This window comes from Trichinella spiralis (assembly GCF_000181795.1).
Source record: "Trichinella spiralis strain ISS 195 chromosome Unknown Scfld2, whole genome shotgun sequence".
NCBI lineage: Eukaryota > Metazoa > Nematoda > Enoplea > Trichinellida > Trichinellidae > Trichinella > Trichinella spiralis.
Window position 1 is genome coordinate 4,429,951 of NW_003526941.1, and position 17,497 is coordinate 4,447,447.

The 17,497-nt window shown below is 31.1% G+C and overlaps 5 protein-coding genes across 5 annotated transcripts; 4 read left to right on the forward strand and 1 right to left on the reverse strand.

The window, feature by feature from the left end:
• The first annotated feature begins 1,508 nt into the window (after positions 1–1,508).
• Positions 1,509–3,012, forward strand: Tsp_03481 (DNA-(apurinic or apyrimidinic site) lyase 2). The gene is made up of 2 exons (XM_003379782.1): positions 1,509–2,773; positions 2,889–3,012. Exons 1-2 carry the CDS (start codon positions 1,509–1,511, stop codon positions 3,010–3,012), a joined length of 1,389 nt encoding a protein of 462 aa, XP_003379830.1.
• Positions 3,013–3,735: 723 nt separating this feature from the next.
• Positions 3,736–7,105, forward strand: Tsp_03482 (putative helix-loop-helix DNA-binding domain protein). Its single transcript, XM_003379783.1, is given in 10 exon segments — positions 3,736–3,830; positions 4,267–4,390; positions 5,193–5,294; positions 5,367–5,457; positions 5,496–5,524; positions 5,536–5,615; positions 5,754–5,773; positions 6,206–6,259; positions 6,324–6,488; positions 6,555–7,105. 10 exon segments carry the CDS (start codon positions 3,736–3,738, stop codon positions 7,103–7,105), a joined length of 1,311 nt encoding a protein of 436 aa, XP_003379831.1.
• A 368-nt stretch (positions 7,106–7,473) lies between these two features.
• On the forward strand, positions 7,474–9,423 carry Tsp_03483 (hypothetical protein). The gene is made up of 8 exons (XM_003379784.1): positions 7,474–7,725; positions 7,877–8,044; positions 8,120–8,287; positions 8,341–8,426; positions 8,477–8,564; positions 8,623–8,753; positions 9,154–9,241; positions 9,346–9,423. Exons 1-8 carry the CDS (start codon positions 7,474–7,476, stop codon positions 9,421–9,423), a joined length of 1,059 nt encoding a protein of 352 aa, XP_003379832.1.
• Positions 9,424–10,170: 747 nt separating this feature from the next.
• Tsp_03484 (DEAD-box ATP-dependent RNA helicase 1) lies at positions 10,171–12,828 on the reverse strand. The gene is made up of 7 exons (XM_003379785.1): positions 12,377–12,828; positions 12,026–12,278; positions 11,362–11,976; positions 11,128–11,202; positions 10,925–11,069; positions 10,820–10,863; positions 10,171–10,299 (listed from the first exon to the last, which is right to left on the reverse strand). Exons 1-7 carry the CDS (start codon positions 12,826–12,828, stop codon positions 10,171–10,173), a joined length of 1,713 nt encoding a protein of 570 aa, XP_003379833.1.
• Positions 12,829–14,475: 1,647 nt separating this feature from the next.
• Positions 14,476–17,442, forward strand: Tsp_03485 (hypothetical protein). The gene is made up of 6 exons (XM_003379786.1): positions 14,476–14,573; positions 14,615–14,743; positions 15,113–15,291; positions 15,441–15,570; positions 16,343–16,361; positions 17,389–17,442. The coding sequence occupies exons 1-6, from the start codon at positions 14,476–14,478 to the stop codon at positions 17,440–17,442; spliced, it is 609 nt and encodes a 202-aa protein (XP_003379834.1).
• The last annotated feature ends 55 nt before the right edge of the window (positions 17,443–17,497 follow it).

Sequence of the window (17,497 nt, forward strand, 5' to 3'; positions counted from 1 at the left end):
CTGAAAAGTGAAATTGAACGCAATGTAATAGCACATGTTGCTGAGGATGACGAAGTGCTTCTTCCACAAACAGGCATTATTTATTACAGAACTTTGTTGTTTGTTCAATAAAAGTTGTTTCAGTTTCCCAATTGTCATGCTCGTATAAATCTGGATATGGAGAATTTAAGGGAGAAATTTACATAGTCGGTACAGGTCACTTCAGCAAGTCAAGCCGATGCGATGTTCAAGAGGCAGGTGATTCAGTTTGAATGGTATAATTTATTTTCAACGCTTCTCGAATTTCAGGTTATACGAAAAGTTAAACCACGCGCGATTGTGGTGGAATTGTGCGAAAGAAGAGACTTTCTACTCCATTATGATGAAGATGTTCTAATGAGAGAACTTCAAACATCGGACACGTTCAAAAATATTAGGCAGTTTTTTAAAGAAGTACTCTTTAGGCTAAAAAATAAATATTACCAAAAAAAATAACATGTTTAGAATGGTATTGTATTTACTTTGGTGATGCTCTTGTTTAAAGCAATTAGTGGAAGCATGTCAAGACAACTTGGTACGTTTCCCGGCACTGAATTCCGTGTTGCTTTTCAAGAAGTAAATTTACACGGTGACATGTGTTCTTATTTGTTTAATTATTTTTTTTAATTATTATTTTAGGCTTTGAAATTGGATGCATGTTCGTTTTATTTGGGCGATCGCGATATATCAATTACATTTCACAGAGCTCTCGCGATGTTGAATATTTTCCAAAAATTGAAACTTTTGATTTGTATGGTCAGATCAATGAACGCAGAAATAAAAACAGAAATGATGGAAACTTTCAAAGATAGGGATGTTTTGGACGAAGTTATACTAGGGATAACTGAATGTTTTCCTTTGCTAGCCGAAGTGCTTATTAAAGAACGAGATCAATATTTGGCTCATAAGTTAAGATGTGCTTTTGCAGATTGTTGTTTAATGCAAAAAGAGCAGGGTATGTTTTTCTTCTTAACGTAATCAGTTGTATTTCTTTTTTTAACAATAACAACTTTTTAGAGAGGTATGAGCCAATCAAGATAGTATGCGTTGTTGGAATTGCACATGTGAAAGGGATTATAGCAAATTTTAACAACATAATCAACATTAGTGAATTGGAAAGGTAATAATAATCATATTTTTGTTATAATAGAATGAAACATTTTATATATTTATTTATTCATCGAAATTAGAATTCCCAGGCCAAAGCGTGACTGGCTGAAGACTGTGTTGAAATTTCTGTTTTACAGTTTGGTTTCCTATGGCACGTACCGATTTACGAAGCGATATTTTTGGTGAATTTTATTTATCTTTTTTAAAAACATTTTTATCACAGTGACAAAGTGTATGCAGCGTTTTAAAATAAAAACTGCATTTTGAAGAATATTATCATTTTGACGGTTATTATCCGAATGAAGGGCTATTTTTATGTCAATTTCAAAATACTCAACTTATATTTATTTTTGTTCGCTTGTATTTTGTTGAGCTGAAAAATGAAAATAACGACCTGGAATGTCAATGGCCTACGGTCAATAGTGGATATTCAGAAGACGTTGTTGTCACTTGGTTGTGATATAATTTGTTTACAAGAGACCAAACTCACCTATGACACGTTGGATTCGAGTTTGGCACTGATCGACGGCTTCGATAGTTATTTTGCTTTTTGCCAAACGAGACGTGGCTATTCGGGTGTGGCAACTTATTGCAAAAGTGACTTTTCACCGGATTTGGTGTTCAACAATTTCCACGATTTGTATCGACAATTCCAATTCGCCCATCCAAATCGACAACATCTGGGTATTTTTGATAATTTCGATACGTTAGACAACGAAGGGCGTATGCTTGCGACTCGTCACAAATTGACCAATTGTAATAATGCCGAATATCTTTTCATTTTGAATATCTATTGTCCAAGGGTCGATCCGGAACAGATGGATCGTCAAAATTTTCGCCTAGCTTTTCTGAAATTGTTGCAACATTGTACAGAATGTCTGTTGAACAGTGGAAATTATGTACTAATTTTGGGCGACATGAATTTGTGCCACAAGCGTATTGACCACTGCGATCCGGACCAAGAATTCGACACGGACGAAGCGAGAATATGGTTGTGCGAATTTTTGTACGACACCGATAAAAATGCCGACGGAAAAATGGTCGACCTGTACCGTATCCATTATCCGAACAAGGGGAGAATGTTCACTTGTTGGAACAGTCAGAAACGGGCGCGAATTTTGAATTTCGGCACGCGCATCGACTACATCCTCGCCAATGTTGATCTAATTGATCGGTGCAGTTGTTGTGAAATTTTATCATCAATTCAAGGATCCGACCATTGTCCAGTGATGGCAGAATTGTCGACCACGATCTCAGCCGCCGACGTCCAACTACCATTGAGCTCTAGAAAACGCTTCAGCTCGGTTGGAACTCAGCTATCGCTGTGGAAGTTTTTCAAAACCAACAATTCTACAATTCGTGAACCGGAAGAAACCGACGATCGACTAGTGTTGTTGAAAAAGCGAAGAAAAATTTCCAAATGTTTAACGTTGAAAGATTTCTGGTCGACAAAAGACAACGCCCAACCTACAGTAAGCAGTGGATCGTCGTCGGTCACGGTAGAAGAACGTGAAGTGGACAGGGATGGTCTAGTTGACCAGTTGGACGAGGAAGAGAAATTGAGTCGCGTTGAAAATTGGAAAAAGCTATTCGGTGGAACGTCAACGTTTCGGCAAGCGCCTCTTTGCAAAGGACACGGCGAAAGGTGCGTTTTGCGATCGGTGAAAAAGGCGGGAAAAAATTTGAATCGAAAATTTTACTGTTGCCCAAGGCCGGTAGGTTTCAAAGACGACAAGCAAAGTAACTGTGATCATTTCCAGTGGGCAGATTAAATTTTTTTTTTCATTACTTGTCATTAATCGAATGGTCATGTTCGAAAACACAACTGAATACTGTATAGTACAGTACACTTTTTACGATCGAAAAGAAATTATTATTGGATAATGTAAAAAAATGATTCACGAAAATAAAAACAATTTTCTTAAATTATTTGCAATCAAAACACTATTTTTGATAATTAATCTAAAAATCAACATTAAATGTGATGATATTTGGAAATTATTTTAAGCTGTATACAATTTGCGTATGATCACATTTCTAATAGAATAAAAGTCAGAAAGAGACAGAGAATAGATAAGCAAAGGACAAACATGCGCGACTGGTACGAAGTCAAAAGTGGAAGGTTAAATTGTTCGATTGTGCAAGAAAGAAGAGATGAATATCCTGCGCAAGAAAGCTCAATATCAGCAGACAAAAATCAATTGTTTAATATTATTTTCGAGGACTACAAGTGGAAGAAACTAGTCCGGATGTAGAGAAAGAGTGATAAAGAGAGGAGAGAGTTAGTTGACAGTGAGAAAATGACACCTATTGCTAGGTGAAACAAGTGACTAACCCCGATTGAAACTGGTACGAAGAGCTGTGACCACCTATGACAGCAGCTTTTTATTCACGTCAAAATGGAAAATGGTAAAATTTCAACCAGCACTAAAAAGCACCAAAGAAACCAGCATTACAATCGGGCAGATATTACGCAAGAATACCAGTTTTCATTTTTATATGCCAAGAAGCGAATGGTGCTTTTTATCCTGTTTTTAAATTAGCACGTGCAAATTTAATTTCCTAATTTGCCCACGTTTACACTAGCGTTGAACAGTCTGGCAAACTATGGTAAGCGGTGAATCGATTTCTTCGAGCTCCGATGTAAGCTGCACATCCCCTGCATTTACTGATCAATCTGCCGAAGATACTCTGCAATCCAGGTAAAAACTATTCATTCGATCAACAATAATAATTATTAATCGAAACTTTTTTCTCTGTAAACTTTGCATCCATGCGTGGATTGTTCACAAGTGTTCCAATCAATTTTGATTAAAAAGTATCATAAACAAAATTGCATACAAAAAAAATATGATTCACGTTGAATTATTCCACACTGAAAATGCTTACTTACTCAGCTTGGTTTGAAAAATATGACAAACGCCCGATGATCTCACGTTCAATGTCTCTATTTAAATCATTCACGCAATTTCACGTTTCACAAATATTACTACTAACAACAACAATTCAAGATCGAATACCATATCATTTGATTAATTTCACTTTATAATGTACAAAAGGTAATTAAATCGAATAATCACAGCAATCTTTCCTGCTTATCAAGTCTTGTTTATTTTTTTTTGTTCTGTTTAATTTTAGCAATGAAAGCTACACTCCACCGCATCCAACTTCAACTACTGAAATTGGCTATTTGCCAACGAACACATGCTATCCGCCAACTGACGATTTTGACAACGGAGCATATACAAATCGCCAATCGAGAGTATGCAAATTTTTCACATTCACATTCAATTAAGCATACAAACACACCAGACATTTTATCAAACCTATACGACTACGTTCTGCTTTTTTTTGATAATAAGCTACAGTTGTGGAAATAACTTCACAAATTATTCTTACATTTGTTTTCAAAAATTGAACACATACAAGAAACAAATATTTTTATCTGATTTATGAAAAAATTTTCACAAATTTTGTTTTACAAAACACACTTTTATCAAAAGTTAAGAAAAATTAACAAGAAATGATCAGAAAATTTTGAAATGCGGTCCCAATTTCGAGTATTGAAAAACGAAGATTAATTAGCATAACCGATTAATTAATTCATTGACTTTTTGGACACTATTCTATAAATAATGTATACAGCAGGTAATTTTAAAAATAAATAATAAATAAAAATTTTCTTTTATTTACACGCATTTTTTACATTTCACATTACACGCATTTTTAAATTACGTTGCTCTACTACTGTTTATCATTGTGAAATGGATAATTGCGTAAAGAAAGTGACGAATGTTTAAATTTTCTATTGACAATAAAACGAGAGTTTTATTTAACAAATGACAAGCATAACAAATTTATATTTCTAAAATTTCAATCATCCACCTTACGTAAACGATAGACATATATGTATTTGCTTGCTTATTTAATCTGCCAATATGCATATAGATTACTAAATTTGTATTTTTAGCTATTTTCGTTTCAATCAAAAATCTTTTCATTGACAGCATAATTTGTAACATTATTTGATTTGATTAAACAAATTCTTTTGATTCGCCTTTTAGGATTTACTGTCACATCGGATAATCGAAAAACGCCGTCGTGATCGCATGAACAATTGTCTAACAAATCTGAGTAAACTGATCCCAACTACATATTTGAGAAAAGTGATTATTTTCAAATAATTCATTCCTCACACAAATATTATGCGTATATTTTTTTTCTTTTTTTTGTTACAGAGCCGAGGCAGAGTAGAGAAAACAGAAATTGTTGAAATGGCAATCCGCTACATCAAACATTTCAAGCAAAATAATTTACGTGAAACGTCAGGTAAATTATTAATTTAAAAAATTTACATTTTTTAAAAGTAGAAACAATTTTTTCCTTACCTAAAATTGTATTTATGAGTTTCTGCGTTGTAAACTGCGTGTGTCAGTCCAAGGTCGTGCTGCTAGGCGCAAGGTTGTACAACAATGCCGTGTCATGAGGTGATTTTCGCCTAGGAGCAGAGGACTTTCAACTTGAAATTTCAAAGTTCAACGAAAGTAAAGTTTAAACCTGTTAAACAAAGAAAATTGAAAAATATAGTGCCGTCACAGTTTGACCTATAATAAATCGATTTTTAGTTTAGTTGGCAGAAAAAAAGGTTTACCTTATTATTATGCATTTTAACTAATAATAATGTTATTATTAAAAAAAATTTGGTTGCGGCATACAACTGATTATTTTTATCAATGTATTGTTCGATGAACAATTTACGCGTTACAATTGTTCGCACAATAATATAGTAGGCAAGAAATTCATCTGGAATGCAGAAAACGATATTTTTTTACACAATTATTTAATTAAATATATTAGATTGATTTTTAAAACATACTACATGTAAACAATATTTCAGATAAAAATTTTATGATATTTTTCAACTTTATTCATTCATATATGAAAACATCAACATACAGTATACGTTGACTATTAATTCAGGTTTTAACTGAATTTCCAGCCATTCTACGTTAATTGTATTATTTGAAATTATTTTTTTTTTCTTCTATTTCACATTAACTTGAAATTATTTATACAGATGGCCATTCAAAAGTGGACCAGTGTGTTAGTACTGACTCTCATAAACAGTTAGGTAATGCTGATCATGATCGGAAAATAAATTTTTGCAAAGTTTCAATGTTAATATTTAAATTTAGAACAATCAAAACAACAATTCGAACGTTACAAACAAGGCTTTTATGATTGTATTGCGGAAACTCTGAGACTTCTGATTGGAGCAGATGGACTAACTGTTAATGATCAATTAAAGTCAAGACTTTTGAAATCACTTTGTCAATATTTTGAACATGTAACCAACAGAGGTAAGAGTTATGAAGAGTTTTGATTAATAAATTAAAAAAAAATTGTATTTCAAATAAATTTCCAAGAAAGTGAAGATCAGTACGACAAGTGGAATGTTGATAATGGAAAATTGAAATGGAATGAGCAAGATTTCAACCGAAAACCTGTTGCTTCTTACGCAGACCCACTTTGTGCAGAAATTATAGATTCTTTCAAACCAAATCGTAGTCATTCTTCAGCTTTATTGAACCACATTCTCCCATACCACTTTAAATGTGATAGCAATAGAAATTTCGAAGCCGCCTTTTCCAGTGATCCCCTTCGTACTGTCAATTATCCAAACTGCGAACGAACAGTGCTCCAGAATTCCACAGCTTCTTCAATGTCTTCTTACCAAATTCCCAACAGATCTCTTGCGTCAAATGAAAGAATTATCAGCGTTGGTGGACCAAATTTGCCGGCTTTTGTTTTGCACCCATCTGGAATGTTTTACCTGGCTACGAACATCAAACTAGCATACTTGGACAGAGATGTAATTGGACGATTTATGCGAGCCGACACTTCTGCCGAGGGTCGTGCAAGCGCACTGGCGTTCAGCCATCCCGTAGCTATTAACGTCAGCTTTTCTAACGCATAATAAACGCTTAAACGGCATGCTAATTACATTTCCGTTTCACGTTTAAGATAAAATAAACGCCACATATATTTCTAGTGAAAATTGCTTTTATTAAAACTGATAACTATATTAAATATTGTACAGATTTTTATCATTAAGATTGAATTATTCGAATTATTATTACAACAAAAACCTTATTAACCGCTTATACAGTAATGTAGAAACACTTGAAAATCAATTACTGTGCAGAGCAGTTCTGACGTGCGTATGTAAATAGCCTACTTTTACAAATGTAGAATATGAGAAATTGGAAATAATTTTAATCATAAAATGTACACAATTGTGTTTCACACACTGGACTTTATTCGTAATTATTTCTTTTACTGAAAATGGATGACGATTCGCCCCCGTTCAAGCGTTTGCGTATCGATCGTGAATTTGAAGATGAGCAAAACTTTCTCTCGGACTGTTCAAATATTTCGAAGAAATCAGAAAAAACTGAAAGTGTTGATGCTGATTTAAGCTTAACAGAATTGAATTCTATGAGAACCAAAGCAAAGTTGTACATTGAATTTATTCGACTTCAACATTATTCCGCAATTCACTCTTCCGAAATGCGAAAATTGTCTAAAGATATTGACGTATTATTTTCTTTTATTTTTGCATTTAGTTAATATTTATCTACCACGCAATTTTATTTTTTAATTTATAAAGTATGAATGTTATTATAAAATTGTTTTGAACTTAATATTTTGACTCAGTGAATAACAAAATGCAATATGAATCATTTAGTTATGTAAAATTGAAAATATTGCTTCAAAAAAGGACAAGGATCATCCAAGAAACAATAAAATATCGTCTATTAATGACGAAGCTTTAAAATACATACCTTGTAATATCAAGCAGACATTGGAACAATACGAAAATGAAGAAGCAGTTTCGTATAGCAAACTACAGAAGGTTTGTTTTCATTTTTTGTACTCTTTTATGTGATTAATTCTTTCTGAATCGTAACATTTTTATTGAAATTTTTAGATTGTGGATCATCTGAAAAATGAAATTCAAGACTTGAACATATCTGGCAATGATTGCCATGCAGATTTACATTCACTTTTTGAAGATGAAAAATTTCTTGATAATATTTTGCAATGCCTTGAAGAGAACTTGATGAATGAAAATGAAAAGCTGGACGAAGAAAACAATGTAATATTAAATTAATTTATGCAAAAATAAGCATTCATTCAAGAAATTTTTAGCAGAGTAATGAAACAGATATGGAGAGTGTAACAGACACGTTTCCAATTGATGAAGAGATTAGAGAAGGACCAGACGAAGATTTATAGTAATGCAGATTTTTGTTTTTTTTGCTTGTTTCATTTAGTAATTTTGCAGTTGTACTTATGAAGAATATTTGCATAAACATATCGAAGAATCGCAAAATACAATAAAGAATATTGACGATCAAATAAAGTTCTACAAAGTGGAATATAAAGCTTGAAATTTTATATCAGTGTATTACTTTTATCATTCACTTTCAGGCAAGCATCGTTTATTTGCAATACGTACTACGTCACGGAAAAAATGCATATGAAGAGCTATTTAAAATGAGCAAGCAGTTCAGAAAGGCTAAGAAAGGGCTTATATCTGAAAAGAGTAACGAACATATCAAGTAAGCTTTTTATACTGTCTAGAACTTTGTTAAAAATTTATTTTCAATTCCCTCCAACTTCGTTTTCTTCGGTCAGAATTATTGTCGCATTTTCTTATTGGTTGTTAGAAGTCCAGTTCTCATTGGATGCTAATGGCGTAACCTCTCATTACAAGTAATCAAAAATTTGGACCAATGAAATGAAAACTATTGGAGATAATCAACACAGAATAAATTGAATCAATAAACGGTTAGACAAGAGAACCCATCTTATTGCATCATGAGTATGCAAAGAGAAGTTACGCCATTAGCATCCAATGAGAACTGGACTTTTAACAACCAGTAAGAGAACGTCAAAAATCCAAACCTGAGATGACTATCCCATTCCATTTCCTCCGCATATGATTTTCATTATTTGTAGTTTCTTCAAAGAAAAATCGAAGACGCACACTATGACAATGTCGGAAACTGGCAGTTCCACCTCCGCTCTAGTAGTACTTGATGATCAGGTATTTATAGTTCAGACAGTCGCAAATACAAATTTCAAGATAAATATTCTATTAACAAACAACATTCACAAGGTATTTGCTTGTACTTATCTTATACTTTTTAGGCTGATTATGATTTGGAGAAAATAAAAGTATTTCATTTAACCGAAAATCCGCTTGCCATGCATATTGTCGAAGCATAAAATATAACTGTGATTTTGTTTTGATCTTTAATACTTTTGCTATTATTGCTTAATTTCTTATCTTTAGAAAAATGTTTTGAGTTGCAATGCTTTATGATTAAATTGTCATAAAAAACCTTTATCATAATCATTTGTCTCTTTATTCATCACATACAATTGTTATTCATTGCAAAAATATTTTAACTAATAGCAGGACGAACTATTTCAATTCCTTCCATATTTCCGAAACCCTAAAATTGACAAAATTACAAACTAGAAAAGTGAAAACGATAAATAAATAAGTAAAAAATACTAATGAATCTAGCAAAGCTTTTGTTTCTTCATCAATGTTTAACGTTTCCACGGATAAGGCAGAAACCTACAAGAAATTGTTTAAACTTTCTACTCAGTTTAAATATAACTTGCACTAAAGTGCGTTTCACATACATCTGGCACATAGTTGTCACGACGTTCACGCTCCTCTTCTTGCAATTTGATAGATATTCCTCTGACTGGACCTTTCTGAATGCGTTTCATTAAATGAGTTGTAAATCTAAATAACATACACTAAGAAACCCGCTGAGTATTTCATGAGTGTATAATTTGATTCATATCACATTCACATATTCATTCATTCATTCATATTCATTCACATTAATATAAAATAAATTTAATTTATATTTAAGTAACTGAAATAAATTCACTGAAAAAATTGAAAAAGAAATACGATTTTTCAAAAAAAGTTGAAAGTTATTTCTGATAAAAAAGTTACCCAGCAATTTTATTTCGCATCCTTTTGCTTGGAACAATCGCTATCTCGTCAACGATTCTTTTGTTTGTGTGAAAATCGAATCCAAGTCTAGTGTAGTATCTGTTGATGATTGTCCGAGCAGCTTTCTTAATAGTTTTCGTACGAACACGACCCTAAATTTATTTATTAAATTAAACTTTGAAAGAAATATAAATTTAATAATTGGCATACCATTTTGAAAATTAACTCTGTTTTTCTGTAATATCCAAGTCAGCGTGATCAGTATACGGTAATTAAAGTATAATGTGGTTTTAACAAGTATACTGTATTATATGGCAATTAAAAGCGCATTATATACAATACTCAAATGTAAAATTTATTTAAATTGTATAAATTTAAATTATTTATTTTTATTTTATGAAATTATAAAAAAATCAACAGAATTTTCCTTTTGTTAAGTTTGCAAAAAGCCGCTGCAGCATTACATTCGAACATAGCGCGTAGCATTTCACATGAAGTTTTTTCTTGGTATTTTTTTCTTTTTTGCTTACATTTGTAGTATTAATTGAAATTTCATTATAAATTTATGTACTTGTTTTTACTTTTCCAAAAAAAACATGAACATATAACAATAAACATTTATTTAGATGTTTTTCGTTTTCGTACAGTTTGGCAATGTTTCTTCTTTGTCATTGTCTCATCGAGTTCATCTATAACGTTATAAAGGAATTAACGTCAACAAGCCATAAGTCTCAATTGAACCAAAGTTACCTTGCTTAACTTTGCTTTCAAGCATTGATAATTTCGTGGCATAATCTTGTTTTAACTTTTCAACATACTGTTCGTCAATAGAATAACGCTGTAATCGAGAAAAGTAAGTTGAATAACAATCTATCTTGGAGCAACGATCAACTTCCTGTAAGAAAAAATTATGAAATGAATAAATTCAAGCAACGACCAAAGTGAAATATTACATCAGTAGTAAATAATGTAATAATTTTTCCTGATTTTCCGGCACGAGCAGTTCGACCAGCCACATGCGCATACGACTGAAAATTTTTTGGCGGATCATAGCAAATAACAAGTCCAACGGCCGGAAAACTTATTCCACGAGATAATAAATGACTGCATATAATAATTTTTATCTAGAATTTCCAAAAAATACCACTGAAATATTCATGCTTGAATAGAAATAAAAAAGAACTAACTTTTCCATCAGCGAAAGCGGTCAACGTTCGACGACGTTGTCCGAGGCTGATGTCTTTGGAAATTTCTGCAACGTCATTGAATTTCATTAGCTGCAACAGAACTGCCAGCCTGTGACTATGTCTTCGAGTTTCGGTAAAGCACAGAATTTGCATACAATCAAACTGTTTCAAAAGAGAACAAACGATCAGCGGTTTGACTTGTAGATCGCATTCAACGAAGTACTCTTCCAAATTAGTAGGAAACACAATTTCATTGGTAGGGATATTTTCATTCAAAGTGTACTGTTGAACTGTATCACTATTCTCTGATTTATACATTACTGGACGGAATAGTTGAATTCGTGACAAAATCTCAGAACTTTGGGCCAATGTTGCGGAAAGAAGAATCTTCTGAAGTGGCACATAGTGAGGATGAAGATAATCCTTAAGGCGAATACGGGAATTCAGTGGAATTCTTTTCACGTGGTAATCACAACGACTGCTGATCATCCGAGTTGTCGCTGGAAAATGTTTATCACTTGTGAGATTGTAAAATTCAAAATTTCTGTCCAATGCCATAGCATCACAACATGTTGTTGAATCATCATTGCTACAATAAACAGTCTCTTCTATACTCTGAAATGAAAAAATAATTCATCATATAAGCTGTTTTCCAATTTTATACGTTTCTATAACCACTTGCTTTTAAAAGAAGCGCATAGTAATCATCTCGTAGTAAAAAATCTGCCTCGTCGAAAACCAAAAATCGAAGATACTGCAAGTTAAAAGAAGATCTATGCGGCCCAAATAAATGCTCCAACAATCGACCAGGTGTAGAAATTAAAACATCGCAAGTTGCACATAAGCCTCCAGGAGTTGTTTCGTAAATTTTATTATAATCTCTTTTCAGACTTTTCTCGCCAGATATCGATACCACTCTGCAAAATCAAAACTCTCAGTTTTAGTGTTTTTGGCTTCTGTAGTCAGCTTGCTTCTCCAAATTATAAAAAATCATATCAATCCCCTAAATACTTACTTCAGTTTTGCATACTTTGCAAACTGGGAAAAAACTTGATAAACCTGATCGACCAATTCAGCAGTTGGTACAATAACCAAAGCACGAATTCTAGGCATTGGTCGATCACGCAAAGCATAAATTATAGGCAAGACATAACACAGAGTCTTTCCACTTCCAGTTGGTGAAGAAATACAAATATCTGGTGGAGGTTCGACACTCCATGTACAATTTATAAAAAATGGCAGTACAGCTCCCTGAATTGGAAACAAAGTCTTTATACTGTTTTCAAGCAGTGCATCTTTTAAAAATTGGGGAATTTCTTCATTTATCTTATCTAACGGGATCTGATCGTCCACTATATTTCGTGATACAATTTCTGCAGATCGAATCCATTCCGGAAGTACGGTCGAAGGATCACCTGGCTGCGCTTTTTGTTGATGCGATTCAAGAAAAGTAAATTCCATTTCCATTTTCACCTTTTTAAAATAATACTTTTATAAAAAAAGAATGTTATTTGAGAACTTTTAACATTATAATTCTCGCAAAACAATATTTATTTTGACTAATGTTTTATATTTTATAATTCATGCGTTTTTGCTTTTTTACAGTATGCTAATCAAAATCATGTATAAATATGGTGAATAATGCAGTTGTAACAAAATTTTCTTCAAAAATATCAGTAACTTGCATTAAACATCTATTTTTTATTTTGAGTGTATGTAATAAGTTAGTTATAGAAAGTTTAATAGTTGAAGTTGTTTTCAAATTAATATGTCTTCTTTTTGTAACGTTTTTTAAAGACCAACAGTATAGTTAGTGATAGCTGCATAATGTGCACAATTAGACAATGATCCGTGAAACTTCGGAAGATGGTATTAGATTTAATAGTTTTCTTGTTCATCATTTAATAGTAGATGTTCATGCATTTAAAACTGTTTTGAAAAATTATTTCAACAAACGAAGTAAAGCAATAAAACTGTCCTGATTTTCCAGCTTGCCTATCACGCGACGCTGGAAAAGATATTTTCAGTGAAGAAGAGAAGATGATATCTCTAAGCGCTGTTATGTAAATTTTAAGTGCAAGTTGATTAAAAAACGACATCATTGAGCACTAACAAACGGTGTGAAAAGTTGCTGAAATTCTAAACTGTTTTCTTCTTATCGAATTGCGGTGAAACGTGAGATTTAAGTAAAAATGCATGAGCTGTAAGCCGACCTGTTAAAATGAAAGATATTATAAGAATGCTACAGTTGGTAAAATTTAAAAGTTTAAAAATTCTTTTAAAGTGGGAGAAAAAAAGTAATTATTTCATCATTCACAAAACTTCTCTAAGTAATAGATTTTAAGTTTATTTAATATATTTTGCTTTTATAAAAATAATTTCATAATTCAGCATATTAGAATTTATTTTTTATTTCATTGTGAATTCAAATTTTGAAAATTTCCTATTATGAAGATCCAAAAATAATACAGTATTAACTTGTTAAATTCAAATGTTACTTTTTGAAATTTGAATCGCGTACAGTTATTGGTCAGTTTGATTGAGATGATAAAAATTGTTGCAATTTCGTGTTCTGAATTCATTTGAATTGGCATTTTGGCAGAAGTACCAGCGCTTTTGACTTGTTATCCTGTTTCACATGCAAATTGTTAAGGTAAGTGTTTATTCACAATTATTGAATTTGTAAAATTATGAATAATTGAAAAAAAGTTTTTGTTTTTTCGAGTATTTTTTCTTGACTGTCGAATGAGTAGAAAATTATTTTATTGTGAAAAAAATAATTGAAAATCAATTTTTGAAAACGAATACAAGTGTTTTATAATTTTTGAGTTATTTTGAGTTTTTCATTGAAATGAACAGCTTAAAAAGCCGAAGGTGAAAAATAAAAATACTGTTGCCGGCAGGAATTGATTTTAAAACGTTGATTCAGATTCTTTTCAAATTTAGCAGCAATTATTTGAAAAGTGTTCAGGGTGAATTAGTTTTTAAAAGTGAAATATAGTAGAACAATAAAATCACTGCTTGGGTAATGATGAGAAGAAATTTGAAATTTTTCAAAGTGGAAAATTTTTGGATTAAACGTACGTCTGTGTGTGTGTGTGTGTTCGCGTGCGTATGAAGACGACCAGTTGTGCACATGCTGAAGAATGTCCGTTTAGTCGAGTCAGAATTTGCGTGCAGAAGCAGTTGATGATGATGATGATGATGATGATGTTATTATTATTTTTTGTTTCCCATTTTCTTCACATCACAGCTTGTTGTCTGTGTTGAAAAGTTGCATCGACGTTGGCGTTGGTGTTGCCGGCACGTCCGACAACGATTCAACCCAATCAACGTTCAAGCTTGTGCATCTTTTCGTTTCACATCGGTCGTCAGAGGTGCCGTTTGGAAGAAACGAATAGTCGAATAGAATCGAATAGCACATGCATAACATATATTTTACCACTCAGATGCGTTTATTTCTTTCAACGCTTTTGCTTTCAATTTTATTCATCAGCTATTAGCTGCAATTTTCTCTTACTACTACTACTACTACTACTTTTACTTTTACACCGGCTCTTATTTGTTTTCTTGTTTGTGGTTAGCTTTTTTTCTAAACAAACTGAAAAGCGCAACTGTTCATTATGAATGAAATGACAAATTGCCAATTGTGTATATATTTATTATTTACTAATTATTAGAAACAAAAATAAATTGTCGAAGAACTACTATACTGCTGGAATGTTCAATAATAAAATTTAAATAACTTAAGTGCACATGTACAACTAGAAATTTGTTCACTTCAAGCTTGGGATTGTTTTCTTTTTTTCAAATGCAATTCATATTTTTTTGATCTGTTTCAAGCAAATGCCAAGATTGTGAATCTTTTCATTAGCTCCAGTTCACCTGGCTTGAATACTCTCAGGCGTCAAGCTCATTTGCTAAATGCCAGTTGTGTTGTGCACTTTAATTCAGACTGCATTTTTCTGACCTTCATATATGTATATATATTTTTTTTTCTTTTAATTGCCGCTCTCTGTGCTCAACTCTGATTGGCGTGATAGATCTCGTTTTATGCTTTGATTTGGTTTTCTTTATAGCTTGCTACTTTGTTTCTTCACCTGCGGCATTTGAAGCTAAGAAAAAGGAACAACTGTTGTCGTGCATCTTCACTTCATCCGATTCTCAGGACTCTGGCAAAAGCAGTAAGCATTATTATTATTTATTTAAGTATTTTTGAATTGGTTTATTTAAATAAAAAAATATTATTTTTAATCAAAAATTTATTATTAACAATTCAATAAACTGTTGACAACTGGTGAAAAAAATTTAATAATTACATTTTTGATGTTTAACTTTTTAATATTAAAAATAATTATCAAGTATTGGTTTTTGTATTTTAAATGTTGAATATTTTGCATTTGATGTTGCTTTTCTTTTTTTTTTCTTCAATTTTCTGAAGCTAAATTTCTTCATGGCAACTGTTGGTCAAAATTTACTGAGGTTGCATCATTTATTACAAGTACTTATTTTTAATTTCTTTTTTATTGAGGTTAATTTTTTATATTTATTTTTCATCAGCATTGTTCCTCTTAAACACAAGCTACAAGTTCACACAATAAATAAAGCTACATGTTTTAAAAGTAAAAATAAAATTTATATTTCACAATTTTACTTTGAATATTTTTATTTGTATGCAAATTATTTTTGTAATATTTTAAAGTAATGTTTTTGTTCTTAGTGCAACTTGTTTAAAAAAATTTTATTCTTTTTTGGAGATTATAATTAGTTATATACTTCAGTGGTATTTATACAATTTGTTAATTAATATAAGCGTATCTGTGTGCGTGAAACTTTTTCTACGAGCTTAATCGTGAATGTTTTTTCAAGCAGGATAATGAAATGCAATGTTGATGAGAGAAATATTTTAAAAATATAGGAAATGCTAAAAATGTAGACTATATTCATTTTGAATTATATGTATTTTTTGTGTTCAATTCAGTATAAAGAGTATTGGAGAGGTTTTTTTTATTTGAAAATAAGCATTCAAATTTAAATATAAACTTGATAAATTTTCAATTTTTTGTTATTGCTATTTTTTAAAAGTTCAGTAATTATGAATTCGTTTAAAATTGCTTTCTTTGCATTTGAAACGAGAATTTGTAAAATGTTTATTTTATAATGAACACAAATGCTTCAACAAATTTGTTAAATTTTGATTTTTGAAAAATTAACTTTTAAAATGAAAGCAAGATAAGAATGGAATTTCATACACATGAAAAATAATAGTATAACAATATTTATTGATGAATGCTGTTTTATTTTTAAACAATTATCTATATGAAAAAATGTCCAAGAATAATTTGTTTTTTTTCTGTTAAATTTGTGCCGCTTTGCGAAAATTATGAAATATTTATATTATTAATTTTCTCAAAATATAATTTTCTTTAATGAGATAGTAATAAATGTCGAATATTATGCTATGTAAATTTTTACATTATTTACTGTAATTGGACGTTTTCAATTGCAGTTTGTTTTAAGAATTTTTTAAATGTTCACTTAAAAATTTTTGTGATATCTTTTAAACAATAAGTATATTTTGAACAGTTGTTGTTATTATGTTTATTTAAGGGGAATTTCATTATTTTAATTTATTGTTTTGTATTATATTTTAGCATTATAAAATTTTTAAGACAATAAGTTGTTGCTCATAATTAATTAAAAATAAGAATTTGTTCAATAAATTATATTTAATCAATAATCAAGGGGTGTTCATAGAAAAATAGCTTGATAACTTTTTTTTATTTATTTAAAAGTTTACAAACAAGTTTTTTCAATTATTGCTTGCTTTGTTGATGCTGGTCGTTTTGGACAAGCTTTCAATTTATTGACATATTGTTGTGAAAGTTTTCCTTTTTTCACATGTTGTTTTTATTGAATTTGAATATATTTCTTATAAAATAATGAATAATTTAGAAATGAATTATTCAAGAATAGAATGAAAATTAATTTTGTATTTTTGTACTATATATATACAGTATATTGCAGGGTGTTATGTTAACAGATGAGCAAGTGATCGACAGAAGGTGGGATTTGATTTGAGATGAGGGAAAAGTTAAAATTGTATATACATTTTCAACTTCATTATTATGGCAAA

Bases quoted from the DNA above. Each gene is read 5' to 3' on its own strand.
- Tsp_03481 (XM_003379782.1), top strand. From the start codon at position 1,509: ATGAAAATAACGACCTGGAATGTCAATGGCCTACGGTCAATAGTGGAT. The intron at 2,774-2,888 runs GTGCGTTTTGCG...GATCATTTCCAG, and splicing joins TGCAAAGGACACGGCGAAAG to TGGGCAGATTAAATTTTTTT.
- Tsp_03485 (XM_003379786.1), top strand. From the start codon at position 14,476: ATGAAGACGACCAGTTGTGCACATGCTGAAGAATGTCCGTTTAGTCGA. The intron at 14,574-14,614 runs GTTATTATTATT...TTCACATCACAG, and splicing joins ATGATGATGATGATGATGAT to CTTGTTGTCTGTGTTGAAAA. The intron at 15,292-15,440 runs GTTGTGTTGTGC...TTTTCTTTATAG, and splicing joins AGCTCATTTGCTAAATGCCA to CTTGCTACTTTGTTTCTTCA.
- Tsp_03484 (XM_003379785.1), bottom strand. From the start codon at position 12,828: ATGGAAATGGAATTTACTTTTCTTGAATCGCATCAACAAAAAGCGCAG. The intron at 11,977-12,025 runs GTATAAAATTGG...TTTTCATTTCAG, and splicing joins AAGCAAGTGGTTATAGAAAC to AGTATAGAAGAGACTGTTTA. The intron at 10,300-10,819 runs GTACGAAAACGA...AAAACTATTAAG, and splicing joins AGAAGAAACATTGCCAAACT to AAAGCTGCTCGGACAATCAT.
- Tsp_03483 (XM_003379784.1), top strand. From the start codon at position 7,474: ATGGATGACGATTCGCCCCCGTTCAAGCGTTTGCGTATCGATCGTGAA. The intron at 8,427-8,476 runs GTAATGCAGATT...GTAATTTTGCAG, and splicing joins GGACCAGACGAAGATTTATA to TTGTACTTATGAAGAATATT. The intron at 8,565-8,622 runs GTGGAATATAAA...ATTCACTTTCAG, and splicing joins ATCAAATAAAGTTCTACAAA to GCAAGCATCGTTTATTTGCA.
- Tsp_03482 (XM_003379783.1), top strand. From the start codon at position 3,736: ATGGTAAGCGGTGAATCGATTTCTTCGAGCTCCGATGTAAGCTGCACA. The intron at 3,831-4,266 runs GTAAAAACTATT...GTTTAATTTTAG, and splicing joins GAAGATACTCTGCAATCCAG to CAATGAAAGCTACACTCCAC. The intron at 6,489-6,554 runs GTAAGAGTTATG...TAAATTTCCAAG, and splicing joins TGAACATGTAACCAACAGAG to AAAGTGAAGATCAGTACGAC.